Consider the following 17,610-nt stretch of genomic DNA (forward strand, 5'->3'; position numbering starts at 1 on the left):
CAGGAAAGCCGTGACTGCCCTCCAAGGTACAGCCACCTCTGCAGGGAGCTCATCAATTGTGCCACTACGGAGTGCTGAGGCTTCTTGCTGATCACTAGTGTGCTTCCGTTGTCACAAAGATATAAATTAACAATGAATAGCGGACTCTTTCATGGCGGTGCAGCGGCAGCCTTTAGGGCACAGCGTGTGATGTAACACTGTCACAAATGTGTCATTCCCAGGGGCTTAAATGGTGGGGATACAGAGGGGGCTTTGAAGTACCACAATGAACACTGGGCTTTGTGCTCAATCAAGGCCCCTCAAAACTCCGCCGACTCCCATCATCATACCACGCCCCCACGTCCTCCCACCCCCCTCTACAGTCCTGGGTTCCATCACACAGAACTAGAGATGACGGTTACATAACTTGCTTACAGGAAGTCGGAATGATTTAAATTAAGAAAAATGACCAAGAATGTTTGACCCCTTTGAAGTTGGAAATTTTGTCGACTTGTAAAAAAAAAGGTTTGGGCCTTGTGCCATAAAGGTAGTGTTGGCCTATGCACGCACACACACACACACACACACACACACACACACACACACACACACACACACACACACACACTGACAAACATGCAAACAGCCTTTGCACATTTTCCATGAAAGGTTTTCAGCAAGTGGCCGTAATTAGAGGGAATGAGTGAGTGAGTGAGGACTCCCAACAGGCTTCGAGACAGCAGAGAGGGAAGACGGGGGCATTATGAAAGCCTCATCCACGAGTCAAATCGCTTCTGGGCTATTGTTTACCAGAGGACTGACGACACAGGGGGGTGTTTAATGAACATTGGCCCCCAGCTGGCTGTCTGAGAGCAGCTCTGTCCATCCATCGTTTCCCGATAAGCCTGTGTATTACTGGCAAATTGCTCGGAGCCAGAGCGGAGGGTACGGCCAGTCACTCCAGAATGTTCTTAAGATCCATTTCCAAAAGCGAGTTTGTTAAGTGGATGACAAAAAGCCTCCGAAAGTAATGACATAAGAATACACTGAAGGGTTCTCATCTTTAAGAGGATCTGCAATTCAAACCCAACACTAAAATTAATTTTTAGCTTCATTAGTTGTTTTTCTTTGCCCCACCGGAAAACATCTAAGAAAAAATGAGCAGAGTTTGAGATGGATAGATAAATAAGAAGAGGTCAAGGTTTTCGGGAATCAGGCTCGACATCCAGTCTGGCTCTTATCTTAAAAAGGCGACAGGCTTGATGCTTCAGCAGATGAGTCTCATTCTACTTATCAGCACTTGCATCAAGTGTCTCATTCAACAAACTCCTGTCCTCCTACTCGTCCTCCTCCACTCCCTCCACGCTCTTCACATGACAATAGACAGAACAAAACCAGCTGAACTGAAGAAAAATGATTGAATGATTCCATTCCAGTATGTTTTAGATTAAGCAGCAATATTGGTAAGTAAACAGGGACTTACCAGCTCTTTCTTTCTCTGGAAGTGTGAAGGTGCTCTGAAAAAGGAGAGAAATGAGTACTTAGTTGGTGCCATGCGACAAGCAAAACTCAGATTTTGTGTTTTGAAATATACTTTGGAAAATAAGTCATATGTTGCGAATATCTGTTTGTAACATTTGACTTCCTCTTTCATGGAGAAAAAAACCCTTCTGTTTTGTATTTTTAGCTAACTGCTCCATATTTATTTGGCACATGAAAGTCGTATCTATAAGCATGTACACATGAAAATATAAGGTGAGCGATAAATTACATATCTACAAGTAACATCCAGTCAAGAAGATTCAAAATTCTGCTACATGTGAAGCTTAAATGAGTTTTGAAGGAATTGGCAAGGATCATAAGCGGATCAACTCACACTGTCATCACATCGCTATATGCGCTATCAATGCATATTCTGTTCCTTTTAGAGACAGTACTTTCAATTGAGCGAAATAGGAGAGAGCCCCTTTGTGTTGATAGAGACACACCCACACACACACACACACACACACACACACACACACACACACACACACACACACACACACACACACACACACACACACACAGCAGTATGACAATTAGCAAAACACACACGTACACCAGGAACATGGTTGATAAAGCTTTGACTGCATAGTTTTTTCAATGTGCAAAGGTTTTAACAAATGATCACAAAAGATAACAACCACCCTGGAGACTTCTGAGCAAATATCTCATCATGCAGACAGCAGCCTCTGCTGTGATTCAACGCTGACTCAACACTCATCCAGGTCTCACTGACAAAACAGGCTTTGTAACCACAGTCTCATCATCATGCATGCATGCATGTGATATTTCCGTTCTGTGGCATTTTAGATTAAAACAAACATAATAGGATCTTCGCCTGAAGTACCTTCAGGCTCAGGCCCTAATAAGAATATATACACAGAGGGTATGTTTCATGTCATTGCTTAAGGTTGTGTTTGTGTGTGTGTGTGTGTGTGTGTGTGTGGTGGGCAGCAGTCAGTTGGAATGCAGAGGTCTTTCTTGCATCTGACTTTTGACCTCAGGTTCCTCAGCTGACCTCCACACGCTGACCCGTTTTAATTCACACTCCCCTGGAAGAGATCAGACAAAGCCAGGAGGACAAGCAAACATTCTCAGTCGAATTTAGCCACTTGGCCCTCTATACCCCCTTTGTGTCGAAAATACAATATGTGCTTGTCCTCCTGATGTTTCTGCTCAGATAAAAATAATCTTCCTCATGCTTTTCTTCCAGGCCTAATTAATGTGTGTTGATACGGGTTTAAGGTCAGAAATGTGTTTACACAGCAGCACACACATGATTCACAGTGCAAAAACACACAAATGACATCTTAATATTTTACCCTACATGTTTCTGGATGAATTCTTTTCTCAACGTAATCTTAGGGTGACCATGAATTCAAATAGATTTGGGGTCGGCTCACTTATACATTTTTACATTTATGAAATATTAAAATAAACCAAAAATGCAAAAAACAAACAAACAAAACTAAAGATTACACTTATATGCCTCAGCCCTCTCAATTAATAAAGCAGTGAAAGAATTGCTGATGAGTCTGATGGCAAAAGTAAAACGGCATGAAAGTTACAAATATAGCATATGTAGGGGGATAAGACCCTCACTATAGATGACAACCTCATACAACCCCACTTCAATAAACCGGAACTATCCCTTTAGCATCATTGTGCCTATCTGTTATGTGACGTTTAAACGTGCATATTTTTCACTGAGATAATACTATTAGACTCATTGTCGGGGGATTAAAACATTTATCTCCCAAAACGACTTACTTGTGTTCACACACTCAACTTTACTAATCTGATTAACCAGACGTTTTACAGCTTACTGTATGAGGAGTTTCCCTTTTTGATTCGCTCCCCATGAATGATTCGCAAATCGGAATTTACTGTGATATATTATCATGCACGTGAATGCAAGTACTTAGAAAAAGTGATACCATCATCAGTATGTGAGTGTGTGCCAGAGCACTTGAAACCAGACCATAAAAATAGAAAAACGCAACATGAATTGAGTTAATGTACCTCTTATAATGTAATGGAATTAAGCAAAAAATGTGACTCTGAAACCTCCATGTTCACTCTTGATGTCGCACCACACACGCCACGGCCTGGTGAGGGTGAATACAGCAGTGAGGATAATAGCCGCTCTCATACCTGAGCTGTTTTTGTTAACACAGCGGCTGACAGATGGATAAAGACGTTGTCTTGGATCTGTCTAGGTCAGATTTTTCTAGAAGCCAGTGTGTGAACTGTCTGAGCCTCCATACTTTACTATCTACAATCTTCATCAGCGGTGTTTAGGTGTGTTTGTACATGTACGTGCATGTGAACGTGGTTGCGCATAACATGTGGCCAAAAACAGAATTTAATCTCTTCCTTTCAGGTATGGGGGGGGGGGGGGGGGTTCAAAAGTCCCTCTGTGGATAATTAACTTAACATTTAATTACCAAACAATGACCTGAAAAGAGGCCAGGGCCTAAAAACTTCCCTCGCCTCCATTTAATCACCAGCACATACACAACAGTGAAGTGAATTTAGAAAGAGAATTATGTCTGTTGCTATTTCAGCTGTTGGACTCAAGTAATTTTAGCTCTGCTTTTTCAGCCACAACAATGTCCTCGTTGCATTCCTGTGTGTGTGTGTGTGTGTGTGTGTGTGTGTGTGTGTGTGTGTGTGTGTGTGTGTGTGTGTGTGTGTGTGCACGCGCAAAACTGAGCCAAGACAGCATTGACAGTTTTTTTGTTTTGGTCCATCCTATTAAATAGTGTTCAAGCTCGTAATAAGTTTTGATGTGTAAAACATGATACATTTACACAACATTTGATCAATACACATTTTGTATTTGACCTATATCACCACACAGAACATTATATGGATTATGCTGCGTCAGTAAATGTATAGATCTGTTTAAAAGATACCAGTTTCTTTTATTGCTAATTTTGTCTCAGAGACCTTGACCAGTGGAATCCATATGGGAGGTCTGGGTCTGCTCTGCCTTGCACTAACAAGACATTTCAGTTCACCAGTGTGCGCCCTTCCTATTGTGTAAACACCACACCACGGGTTCCTGTCAATGACCCATGAAGTCACTTACAGTCAGTATAAATCTCACCTCCACACCATGTTTTACTTCATCATAGCAATTCCACTTGAATAAATGGGAGTGAAAGAACACAGAGCCTCGCAAGAATGTGAATGAATGGGTACCAGTGGGTACCAGTGTTTTCGTAGCACCGTGGGTGCATATTTCCCCTGTGTTTAGCTGTGTGTCCCCCCCCCCCCCCCCCCCCACATGCCACAGTGCAGGTTGTCCCAGCGGTGGGGTTGAGCAGGCTGTGTCAGGTGTCCACTGGGGAGCTGTGGGCTGCCCAGCACTCAAGTGTCAGCTGCCTCATTTACTGCCGCTAATTTACTAGAAGTGGGTTGTGTGGGGGGTACGGGTTGGTATATGGTATGTGTTTGCTTTACACATGTACGTGTGTGTGTGTGTGTGTGTGTATGTGTGTGTGTGTCAAGTGGACTACAACCATGTGTGCTTGTGCGATTAGCAATTAGTTGTGTTTCCTTTTAATTGTCAAATAAATTTTGAGCAAACTTTGGAAACGTTGCATCAAAGGAAATGCAAGTTAGTATGAGTGGGTACAAATACAATAATTCAATGAAATATAACATGATTTCCTATTCAAGATCAGTTTTAAAAATCCTGATATAGATAGATATAAGATGTAATTGTTTTAGTGGTGCTAAATGATGGAGGCACAGTGGTGCAGTTGTCAGCACTGTTGCCTCACAGCAAGATGGTTCTGGGTTCGAGACCCGGGATCTTTCTGCGTGGAGTCTACATGTTCTCCCTGTGCCTGCGTGGGTTCTCTCTAACTGATAGGCTAACTGATACTCTACATTTATCATAGGCTTGGCTGTGAGTGTGAATGGTTGTCTGTCTATATGTGTTGGCCCTGTGATGGACTGGTGACCAGGTTTATTCTGAAGAATATTGAAATCAAGAATAAGTTTTGGGGTGAATTAAACACAATATTAAGTCATGAATATCAGACAGTACTTTTAGGAAGTCTGGGTATTTCAGCCAGCGATGTCAATGAATATTGTTAACAGACGTAAGCATGTGTGCACCAATCAGAGAAGAGGAGGAGGAGGAGCTTGTTTTGGCCATCTTCAGCTGTCTATCAGTTAAAAATGGAGAAAGGTCTTTGGGAATTACTTTCAGCTGGGTAAGATGTAAAGGTTCTTTCCTGCCAGCTAGTGTTGGCCATGTTGCATGCAGTTTGCAGACAAAGACAAAGTCTGCGACTATCCGGATTGATGCCGGCAGAGAAAACAGCTGAACAGGCACACGAGTCAGAGCTTGTTCAAAAAAGAGCTTCCACCTCCTTTTTTCCAAAAAAGGCCAAAATCATATCACACACGAGCATAAACATTTGGGGTGACCCTGAAAGTTTGACTATTTCCATCAATCTTTTTGAAAGCTATTCTTCAAAATGCAAATCAAAATAAGTCAACGGAAACATGCGCTGTACTATCGTGTCATTGGAGTTAAGGAAAAACCAGATTTTTATTTCAGTTGTAATGATTTTATAATTAACACAAATGTTTCTTATCATGAAAAAAGAACAAAAGAAAAACTTTAGCATGTCTTTGATGCTACGGTTTAGCCCAAGGCACAAGTTATGTTTTGTTTTTCCATCACGGGCCCTTCACCGTGTGTGGTTGTGAGCACATACCTCTCTGTGTGAGCAAGATAATCACAGATGTTAAGCAAGTCATCAGCATGTAGCTCTTGCACAACACAGTGGAGCAGTCCTCCATGACACAACCCCATCACCACCAGCACCTTCTCATCCCCAGCCCCCCTCCTGGACTGCAGCTGCAGTGTGTGTGTGTGTATAAGTGTGACCACCCATGGTCTGTGCTGGCCAAGGATTAGGGGGCTCAGGCTAACCCAAACCTTTTTCTACACCACTTAACGCAAATGGCTAAATTGGTGCAGATGGCTTATGGTCAGGTAAGCTGATGGCTCCGGCGCTAGACATATAAGATAACCGTGTGTGTGTGTGTGTGTGTGTGTGTGTGTGTGTGTGTGTGTGTGTGTGTGTGAGATGGGGGGAGTGGGGTATGTCCAAGGCTCTTGGAGATGTTATCTGGAGCTCATTTCTGTTTGCTGACTGGCATGAACGTGCTCTTTCTGCCCTGCACTTATAAAGGAATTTATTCTCCGTGCTCCATCGACCCCCAAGTACACGTGTGCTGGGAAACGTGGGAAACAATTTCTTTTTAACCTTCCTCCTTGAGGAGCAGTCTCATTCCCAGTCCCCTCACACTTTCTCCCCACATCCCTTTTTCTACATTTTAATAGTTTCCATATGTCATACTTGGAGTGTGTCAATAGGAAGTGATGTGATGACTTGGTATAATGATGTGAAAATGTCCTGCAGAGGAGGTATATGAGTCCAGATGTTGAATTTAAAAGCTGTTCGAAGAAAAGAAAACAATTAAAAAAAAATGTAGCGACATCTGAAAACATCCACATGACATGTAGAATGAACAGACGCGCTTTTACTCTGTTTATGTCAGACAGCCAGCTGAGGTCTCTCACTCAACCTTGAGTCAAGAGAGATGCTTTTTGGAGAGGTGGATATGCAAGCATGCACATACGCGCGAGCACAGACACATTCTCACACAAACACAAAAACACAGACACAGACAGACACAGACACAGACACAGACACAGACACACACACACACACACACACACACACACACACACACACTTCTCTTTGTTTACAATAGTAAGCCAAAGTTGTTGAGACGGTTTCTAGGTGGGATTTAGTGCTGGACCCCTGGAGTGTAAACTGTGAACTGGCCTTGGAATCCATCACTGGACGAGACACTGACCATTAGACTCTTGCATAAGCCAAACTCACTCGTCATCACATAATGCTGCTTCTTAAAGCGTCTGTAATTGTAAGCAAAACTGATGCTTTAATTGAGGATATATAAGGGTTTTTGTACTCCAGAAATGTAAACTTTGGATTTCATGTTTCTATCTTTGATGATAATAATAATTAAATAAACTTTAAGATGGATGTGATAACATTGCCTACATGGCTAACAATTTCCTCCTTTTGTTGGCAGAATATGATGCTACACATTCGGGCAGAACAATATGTTGTTTCAGGCTTGGGAATGTTAGTATTTGAATACACTTGTAGGCTGCATGGTGGTGCAGTGGTCAGCACTGTGGCCTCACAGCCAGAAGGTTCCGGGTTTGAGTCCCGGCTCGGGCGTGGGATCTTTCTGTGTGGAGTCTGCATGTTCTCCCCGTGCCTGCATGGGTTCTCTATGGTACTCCGGCTTCCTCCCACCGTCCAAAGACATCAAGAGGGGACGAGGCTGATTGATACTCTAAATCTCCTGTGAGTGTGAATGGTTGTTCGTCTCTGTATGTTGGCCCTGCGATGGACTGGCGACCTTTCCGGGGTGAACCCCACCTCTCGCCCGTAGATGCTGGGATAGGCTCCAGCCCCCCCGCGACCCTTACTAGTAAGGAATGAGCGGAAGATGACAATAGAATTACACTTGTAATGTATTATGGGACAGTGCAGGTGAGCCACCACTGTACACGACCTACTGCTTGAAGGAAATAAAAAATAGCAGAGCTAATGTTTCAGACAGACTTGAAACACCAGTCTATCTAAGCAAAACATTGTAAGCTGATTTAATTACCTTTCTGTTTCTGGTTTCACATGCATATTGTACCAGCAGTGTGAGTGATACAGTAAACCACAGGAACACTTCATCGACAAGACAAACCTCGTCGCTCTCACCGTGTTGAATTGGCAATAGCGCTGCACAATTAATCCTTTGTGATGTCAGCCTATTGAATTATACAATCGCAACAGAAGGTGCTTTGATTTTGCAAAAAGATCGCTTCTGCTATCCATTTAGTAAAACACTCTTATTCTGAACAGTACAGCAAAAATAATTAGGGCCTGAGCCTGAAGGTATTTCAGGCAAAGACCCTATTATGTTTTTGTTGTTTATTATATTAAAAAGGGCAAATCCTACTAATGTGCACAATAATCACAGGATGACTCTGTCACTAAAACCTTCAGCACTAATTTGTGGCTTATGTACAAGTTGCCAAGCCTCATGATCCACCCATAACCAGTGTTTATTAAGCATTTACGGAAATATTTATGGCAGGAATGCATTTGTGACCCATTCAAAAGATACGAAAAGATCTTTTTTCATTTTTATAAGAATGGGTTAATTTTTACAAGTGCGAATGGCCGCACAAACAACAAAACCACACACCTGTAGCACTGTGGCCTCAATAGGATACCAAGCCTTAGATCAAAATTGCAAACCGGTTGTTTAAAGTGTTCTGTTCTTTCTTTAGACATTAGACCTGAGGGCAAGGACATTCAGATGTATATTGACTGAGGGAATGTGTCTTCAAGGCAAATAGGAATGGAAACACACATTCAAAACAAAAATGTGAGCACGAGCTCAATTAGAATCTTGAACCACAAGGCTGGCCAAGTGTTGCCGTAATTGCACCTGGCTTTTCCAATGCATTCCTGTATGCATGTTACAGCATTTACATTGTACACGCGCATGTGTGTGCGCGCGCGCGCGTGTGTGTGTGTGTGTGTGTGTGTGTGTCTGAGAGAGCATTCAGTTTGTTTGTTCATTCCATGTTTTACTGCGGTTCATTATAAGCGGGCTGCAGGGGTGTTTCCAGATGCCTGCATTTTCCAGTCATCCTTAAGATTTACTGTCATCAAGCACCATCATCCTGCATCTATTCAACGCTCATTTTACTGTCTCCTTTATGTAACGCGTGTCTGTTTCGCTTCATTGATTCAGTACAAGCCACCTTTGGTGAATAGCAACAAGCAGCAGTGATGCCTTTACATTTGTTGGAAAAACAAAACAAAACAACTGTGACTCATTTCAGTACAATCACCAACATATGCAAGTACTAAAAAAATGTGTGGAGCCAATAAATCACTTGGGTGATGTGATGTGTCATACCGCAAGTTAAAATAAAAACAGACACAAACAGAGAGTTGCCATTGAGCGCAGTGTTGTGCCTCGACAGAGATTTATGAGATATTTGTATTCCTTGAAGAAGCTAAAACAGAATGCTCATTATGTAAAACAATTAAGTGTGTCATAACACAGTCTGCAGATTATTACCTGACATGTGGGGAAAATTTCATTACATTTCAAGATGTTTTGGCTCCCTGCTCTCCTCAGCTGAGGAATGTATATGATCTTTATGTTCTACTCCCTCCTGTTCTTGGAGTGCTTTATGCAATGGCTGTAGCTGACAGGAAAAATAAGATTTCCTTGTGGGGAGGTTGAGAAGTTCATTTTCCACATCCTGTTCCACACATGAGCATCATCTTTTTTGTTAAAAAAAAACAAAACAGATATAGCTGTGTTCAGAAGAGGAGTGACCTTGGGGACAATGAAACCAACATAGCTGGACTAGCCTTGACCACAGCCACCCCTCGCACCCAGTACTAGACTCTACTAAATTTTTTATGAACTTCATTCTGCCAGCTGTGTGTATAGTGTTGACTATTGACCAAGGCCAGCCATGAGAGAGAGTGGGATCACATGCAAATAAAATAAAAAGATAAATACCGTTCCTTTTATCTGAGCGGGACCCTGAGAAGGTGTGGTTGGTACAAAGGATGTTTGGGGACTGTGAGGCTGCCAAAGCGGAACACGGAGGAAGGACAGAGCAGAGATCTGCTACTGACCTTAGCACGCACACCACAGCACCTTTATTGTCCGCTGACTATAGACAGATAAAGACCTATGTTCATACACAACCTCATGATAAGAAATGAAGTATTCTGTCATACAAAAATAAAAATATCTTTCAAAAATTCATCTCACCCTTAAAAAAAACAAAACCTTTTGAGACTTCCTGAGATATGAAATATGATACTTGGTGAATTCACTGTCCAACAGCAAAGGATATGACCGAACTTGTGTTTGGAGCGCAGTTGCCTTGGAGATGGAATACAGATCCAAGCAAGGGGTCAAAGGTTAAACATTCCTGTTATGGAATGTTTACCAAAGATGAGGGTTGGTATAGACCAGCAACTTCCCTGCCACCATGTGCATGACACTGCTTGCAAAACACCCCTCTGTTAGATTTGACAGCCAGAGTCTGTGCCTAGTTCAGCAGCAGAGACCTTAAAGGGGGTACAAATTATTTTTCCCTGGTGGGAAAGCTCAATGCTGAAGGTGACTGATATGTTGTTTCCGACTGTAACATTCAGAGGAAGGTGGCCAGGGGTCAGAAGGCTTCCACCCGCCTCTGTGGCTTGGCACATCCTCTGCAGCCACAGACCCCTAAAAATAGAGTCACAAAACAAATGGCTCATGACCGTACATAACTTGAATCTGTCAGCACTGATTAAACATACGAAACACAAATAATGCCTGTTAATAATAACAAAAGAACTACTGCTAACACTACTCAAGATGGAAAATAACATGCATCTTTCAGTAAGAATATAGAAATAAACACCTGTTGCAACACAACAATGCAAGCCAAACACTGCAAAACACCTGCTGCACTAAATAACTTATAGATAACTGCCAACAAAAACACTCTGGGTAAAGAATAGCAGTTCCACCATGAGAAAAAACACCTGCTGTGGCACAACATCCGCTGGAGGCTAGCCTCCTTCTCCAACACAAGAGTAACAGCCACCTGCTGAAAGCTAACAATAGCCACCAGCGATACGAGTGAGGAACCCAATGCCTTATCCACAACTAAGTGAGACTGTACATGCCAAGTTAACATCCACTCATCACTAACCTTCATAGCCACGTACTCACCACTCCACATTTATCATGGTTACATAAAAGACAGAACAGCGCGAGTGTGTTCTTGGTACATTCACACCATGGCGTTACACTGAGTGCCAGGAGGTGTCAGGGCGACAGGAGAAACATAAATACCAGTTATCCCTTGCATAATCCAGCACAAGATGGAAGGAATGCAAAGGCAGATTGATAAACACTTCAGACTTCTCACAAGCTACTGACTACAAATCATAAGCTAAACACTAAACAAGATCTTATGTCTCTAAACTCTTCTGGCAGGAGCATTTCATGTAGAATAATTTGTCTCAGGCATCAAGAGAGCAAACACACATCTACTGAGCTCAGTTTCTGGCAGAATATGCAATTTGATGCCAAAACATCCTCAACGCCATGTATGCAAATATTAAATATAAGTAGCCTCAGTGATGAACTGACAGTGTAACTCTCCAAAAATGTTGGTTTATAAACTCTCAAGGTTATCATCCTGTGTCAACTTTATCTATCAGTGATACAAAGTAATCCACAAACTGCCATTTTTGGGCAGTCTTTTGTAGCCGGCTGCCATTAGCATCAAGCTAAATATATGTGGATGACTCTGTCTGCATGTACACTCACAACAACAGAAGTGATGTAGTGTCTCTGAGAGCTCTCCATTCATTGTCATGATGTCCATCCACCCATCCATTTGCTTCCGTTTATCCTATTAACGGTCGCGGGGGGGCCTATCCCTACAGCTTTCGGGCGAGAGGTGGGGTTCACCCTGGACAGGTCGCCAGTCCATTGCAGGGTCAATACATGGAGACAGACAACCATTCACTATCACAGTCTCAAATACGGTCAGTTTAGAGTATCAATCAGCCTCGTCCCCTCTTGATGTCTTTGGACTGTGGGAGGAAGCTGGAGTACCAGAGAGAACCCACGCAGGTACAGGGAGAACATGCACACACAGAAATATCCTGTGGTGGAGCCGGGACTTGAACCCGAACTTGAACTTCTTGCTGTGAGGCGACAGTGCGAACCACTGCACCACCGTGCCGCCCTGTCATTATGTCATTATTTGATTTAGAAAGGTACTGTGAATACTTGAAAGGCAGGCAGAAAACACTTTTTGAAAGAAGTATTGTTTAATTCTTACAAGGATTACGTTAAGTAAAAGTGCTGTCAAAGCCTCGTGTGTTATCTGGTTGGTTTGTGTTATATTTTGATTGTGATACGAATATAAATTATAGAATAGGTGGAATTAATAGAAAATGCTCTGTGAGACGCTGTAATACCTAAATGAGAAGTATTCGTAATTCTATTGTGTGTGAATTGCTCTTGTATTTTAATATCAGCGTATTATCTTGTAAAATATAGCATCCCAAGATGAATTAAATCTTTACCCCGACCCTGGCTCTTCGTTCTGCTTTGTATTTATATCATTTAAAGGATTTGTATTGTCTGGCTAAAAAGATTAAGTGGGCGTCACAACACTTTCAGTCTGAAAGGACTCCACAGTCGCCTACAACGATTAACTACAGAGAATCCCTTCAACAAGTCATCATCTCTTTGGCCTCAATCAATTACCCCACAGGCCTCCACTGTAAAAAGCCTCCTATTAGGTGCAGTGAAAGCACTGTTTACCCAAGCTTAGTGAGTTACCTTGGGCTACTTTAAGAATGGATGCTATGGCAACAGTTGCCCAAAGACATAATACATCACGGATCATAGAGAAGGCCAACCTACACACCAGAAGGGATATTGCAGGCTTTTGAAAGCTTGTGATGTCATGGACGAAGAAGAGTGGAGATAGACAGGTAATGCAGGAATGTGATAAAAGGCAACGTTTTTCCAACAGAAACAACCGGTTTGTCTATTACTAGATCACAAAATAATGTTTTATATTCCATTCATACAAATTAGAGTTTATTACAGTTTGCTTGAGTCTTGCGACTACTGGCCTGATTCCCTCATTCTGAAGGCAGCGGCAAAGCAAGGCAGACAAAGTCATTAAATGAGCAAGCAAGGGGGATGAAGAGGCACGTCTCATTTGAAGCATATCCCCCCCCCCCCCCCCCATGGATCCCATTGACCTCCAAGACCCCCACTGACCCCTTTGTTGGGGTGAATGGGTCTAGATCGTTGGAACCAGCTAATTATAAAGTTTTAACGTCTGCTTGGCTAAGCCCTAAGTGCTAGGGGACATTCCTACAATGCGGAGATTCACTACAAGTGTGTGTATGTATGTGTGTGTGTGTGTGTGTGTGTGTGTGTGTGTGTGTGTGTGTGTTTGTGTGTGTTGTTTAATAGAAACTTAAAGAACAACAATTTCACAAAAGGAGACCAGTTGTGAGGTGGACAGAGAAGAAACTGTTAAACGGAAGCTCTATCAAATTTTACCAAAATCATTAATACACAGAATTAATTTCAGTATTTCTGCAATTCTTAGGAATTCTGGAAATCATTCTGTTGCCTCAAACCTCCAAGATGATCCTCTGTTGATGTTTTCATGTGGATTCTTGTCATCATTAAATAGTGATTTCATCATCAGATTTGTTTTGATGCAGTTCTGTAGGCTAACTGAACACAGATCCTGTTGTGTCAGGATCTTTTTCAGCTGTTTCTCGATAGACAGATATATTTACTAAAGCAAACAAACACAAATGTGGATTAAGTCTGGTATGGGGCTAAAGGGGGAACATAGTTCTTTTTTTATATTATGCGTCAATGTATTATGGTTCGAAATACAACCCCTGACTTACCCCAGTCTTAGGTTTTGCTCCGAGGGCTGATGCAGGTCCTGAAGTGGAGGCAGCAGAAATGTGTAGGTGTGGAGGATTTTGAGATGCTGCTGGCACAGAACCGACGTCAAACTCCTGCAGAAATCAGATAATGACATCATGACAATGAATGGACTGCACTGTGTATGTAGAGTATTTCTCTTAAATTCCAGTATTCCTTCAATGTTTAAAGAGAATAAAGTTGCAATAAAGGCACACGACACTGTTCAACAGATAATTGATGCCCATTGTCTGTAGACAATGCTGTACACAATATCAGCCACTAGGGGACAGATAAGATGAGCGTAAGAAAGGATGTAAGAAGTATGACTTATGTGGAATACATTCATGTAAGCCATAAGCTAAAGCAGCTACAGCAGGAGAGACTGCAGCTTAATCCAGTGAGGTAGAATTCAAGTGTACCAGGAGCTGTCGTCGATGGAGGGTGGGGGTGCTGTCCATAGAAGAGGTGACACGTAGGGCATTCTCTATTTCCTGGTCCAACTGGTCCAGTTTCATCAGCAGCAACACCATCGAGTCCAAACGAACATGTTCCTGCTAAATAAAGACAGAAATAATTGTGAGGACGACGCAGTAGCTTATTGTTTATGATCATCAGACTAAAAAAGACCCATGACATTCCCTCTTCAGTGATGAGATGATGGGGACAGAACTGTTCTTCTGGAAATGGCTTGAACCACAGCAAGGCAAGGCAAGGCAAGGCAATTTTATTTGTATAGCCCGTTTTCACAAACAGTTTGTCTCAAAGGGCTTCACATGGCATCATGACAACATCCTCTGCCTTTAGACCCTCACATCGACTGAGGAAAAACCCCACAGAAAACCCTTTTTAACAGGGAAAATCTGAGAAACCTCAGGGTGAGCAACAGAGGAGGGATCCCTCACCCAGGACGGACAGACGTGCAGTAGATGTTGTTACAGACAAGAAAACAGTTTACAATGCAGAATGTGAGAAACACGGAAATGTTAATAACAGCTGAAGAAGGAAGCTTCTGGTAGGGGAGGCAGGGAGAGCAAGCCAGCTTGATGGGGGACTGGATGGCAGACTGGTTCATGGAAGGGGAGCGCAGGCCGGTGTAACAGTAGGGAATAAGAGGGGGGGGGGGGGCGATGCAGGCGGCGGTTGGGGCTCTGGTGGATCTGTGGAAACACAGAGAGACTGCGAGACACCAAGGCCAAACTACAAAGTGCAACAAGTAGTGGTAATGACAGATCCAAAAATGTGCAGGGAGGAGAGGAGAGGAGAGGAGAGGAGGGAAGGGCTCCATGTAACCTGATGTGTCCCCCAGCAGTCTAAGCCTATAGCAGCATAGCTATCAATGGTTCAGAGCTACCTGAACCAGTCCTAACTGAAGGCTCTGTCATAAAGGAAGGTCTTAAGCCTGGACTTAAACGTAGTTAAAGTGTCTGCCTCTCTGACCCATGGAGAGAGCTGGTTCCACAGTAGAGGAGCCCAGTAACTGAAGGCTCTACCTCCCAGTCTGTTTTTATTGATACTGGGAATCACTAAAAGACCTGCATTCTGGGGGCGGAGTGCTCTGGTCGGACAGTAGGGACTAATGAGCTCTTTCAAATAGGATGGAGCTTTATCATTGAGAGCCTTATAAGTCAGCAGAAGGACTTTGAAGTCGATTCTAGATCCTACAGGAAGCCAGTGGAGAGAAGCTAAAGTGGGAGAGATGTGTTCTCTCTTCTTAACTCCCGTCAAAACCCTCGCTGCAGCGTTCTGGACCAGCTGGAGACTCTTTAGGGAGTATTTAGGACATCCTGACAGGAGAGAGTTGCAGTAGTCCAGCCGAGAAGTGATAAATGCATGCACCAGTTTTTCAGCATCACTCTGGGAAAGGATATTCCTAATCTCAGACGTGCAAAACCACACAAACTACATTATTATTCAAATCAATCTGATGTACATGCCTGGCAACTGAATAGCTCTGAAATTAAATGCCTGGAGTGCCAAACATCCAACAAACTCCTTTTCCATCTTTATTTTCTGTGATAAATGGCAAAAGCAGCAGAAATTTTTAACTGAGTCTGGACGAGCAAATGTTCGATATTCTGGCACCTATTCAAGCTGGTGAGAGGCAGGGTTGCTTTAAAAAAAAAGACTAAAAGTTTAACGCATCATCAAAATAGTTAATTTTCTTTCAATTGACAAACTGCATAATTGTCACAGCTCTACATGACAGCTGATGTAAATAAAAGGATCCGACCTCTATGATCTTTTCAAAATCTCTTGATCAGTACGATTCTAATCTCTCAGACGGGATCACACATCCCTATTAAACATGATATATTCTTAAAGTTCATTCAACAGTGGCTTTGTTTTCGTGTTGAGTCACATAACACATTTTGCAAGCGCAGTTGTCCCAGTTTATACTGTGTTTGTTGTGACATCAGAGATGCTGTAACTCAGGTGTCACAGATGGCGACAGCTTACGCAACTCCGTCAAAAATGCCGAAGGAAATCAAGTCAGGTCATCAACAGATTTATCGAATTGTTGATCAGTTTGACTGGTTACATTCTTCCTCACTGAACCAGCTGAGCAGAAAAAAAAAACGCCTACTCTTATGTCCTATACCCCAAAGAAAGACAGCAACATTCTGTATTTGAAAACTGTCAATTTTAGCATGTAAAATGACCAAAACAAAGTCTAATTTTATCACAACACCTGTCAATTATCTGGCTGCCCATCAATGAATAAATTAAATCAACACTGCAGCAGCTACATGGAATATAGCCTTATAATTATTTACATTACAGCCATCCAAACTAGCTAATTTAGAAAAACTGTTGTTTATGTCAGATGTATAATCAGCACATATTTATGACATCGCAGTTCTGTCCCACAGAACTTTGGCTCTAGGACCTTCATTCCACCAGACTTGAGGATCTTGGCTCGGTTCTTTTTGTCTGGGCCTTACTTCTCTTTCCTTTTCCGTTTTAAACATTTAGGCACATCCCTTTCAGGTTGATACATATTTTTTTAGCTGTCCTCCAGTCTGCACTGGTCATTATTCAATCAACACTGTGATAACAAGTCTCACACTGACCTCAGGTGGTGCTTTTCCAGTAAGACAAGCCTGATGACAAATCTGTCCCACTGTCATTGTCTCCTACTCTTTCCTCTCTGCAGTCCCTACCTTGTGTTTAGTTTGATATATGCTTCATTTTCTTCTGTCTGACTCTTTCTTTCTCCAGGTCTGGGTGTGGTTTTTATGTCTGAGATTCTACCCTTATGAAGAACCCCAAGAAATGACATCACAACGGCTGGCTCATTAGTCCCAAACAAACCTTGTTACAATCCCGGCTAACAGACCCCGTTAAACAATTTATGAGGGTGAGCTCATGGGACACGAAGCCACAGTGATGGTATGTTTCTGCAAAGGTATGGAGGCATGTAACATGTGAGTGTGGGGCATCTGTTGATAG

The 17,610-nt window shown here is 42.5% G+C and overlaps 1 protein-coding gene across 4 annotated transcripts in view; it reads right to left on the reverse strand.

Annotated features, from left to right (window-relative positions):
• dlc1 (DLC1 Rho GTPase activating protein) overlaps positions 1-17,610 on the reverse strand; it is an 85,941-nt gene that overhangs the window by 53,012 nt on the left and 15,319 nt on the right. For all 4 annotated transcript variants that reach the window (XM_086211542.1, XM_086211543.1, XM_086211540.1 and 1 more), the window contains exons 3-5: positions 14,580-14,714; positions 14,139-14,252; positions 1,463-1,496 (exon numbers count right to left, since the gene is read on the reverse strand). In XM_086211542.1, coding sequence (XP_086067668.1) covers positions 1,463-1,496; positions 14,139-14,252; positions 14,580-14,714 — 283 coding nt within the window. The remainder of the gene's footprint in view (positions 1-1,462; positions 1,497-14,138; positions 14,253-14,579; positions 14,715-17,610) is intronic.

The sequence above is a fragment of the Aulostomus chinensis genome, chromosome 8 (genome assembly GCF_037954235.1).
Source record: "Aulostomus chinensis isolate RoL2024-O1b breed Wild chromosome 8, RoL_Achi_v1.0, whole genome shotgun sequence".
NCBI classification, from domain to species: Eukaryota; Metazoa; Chordata; class Actinopteri; order Syngnathiformes; family Aulostomidae; genus Aulostomus; species Aulostomus chinensis.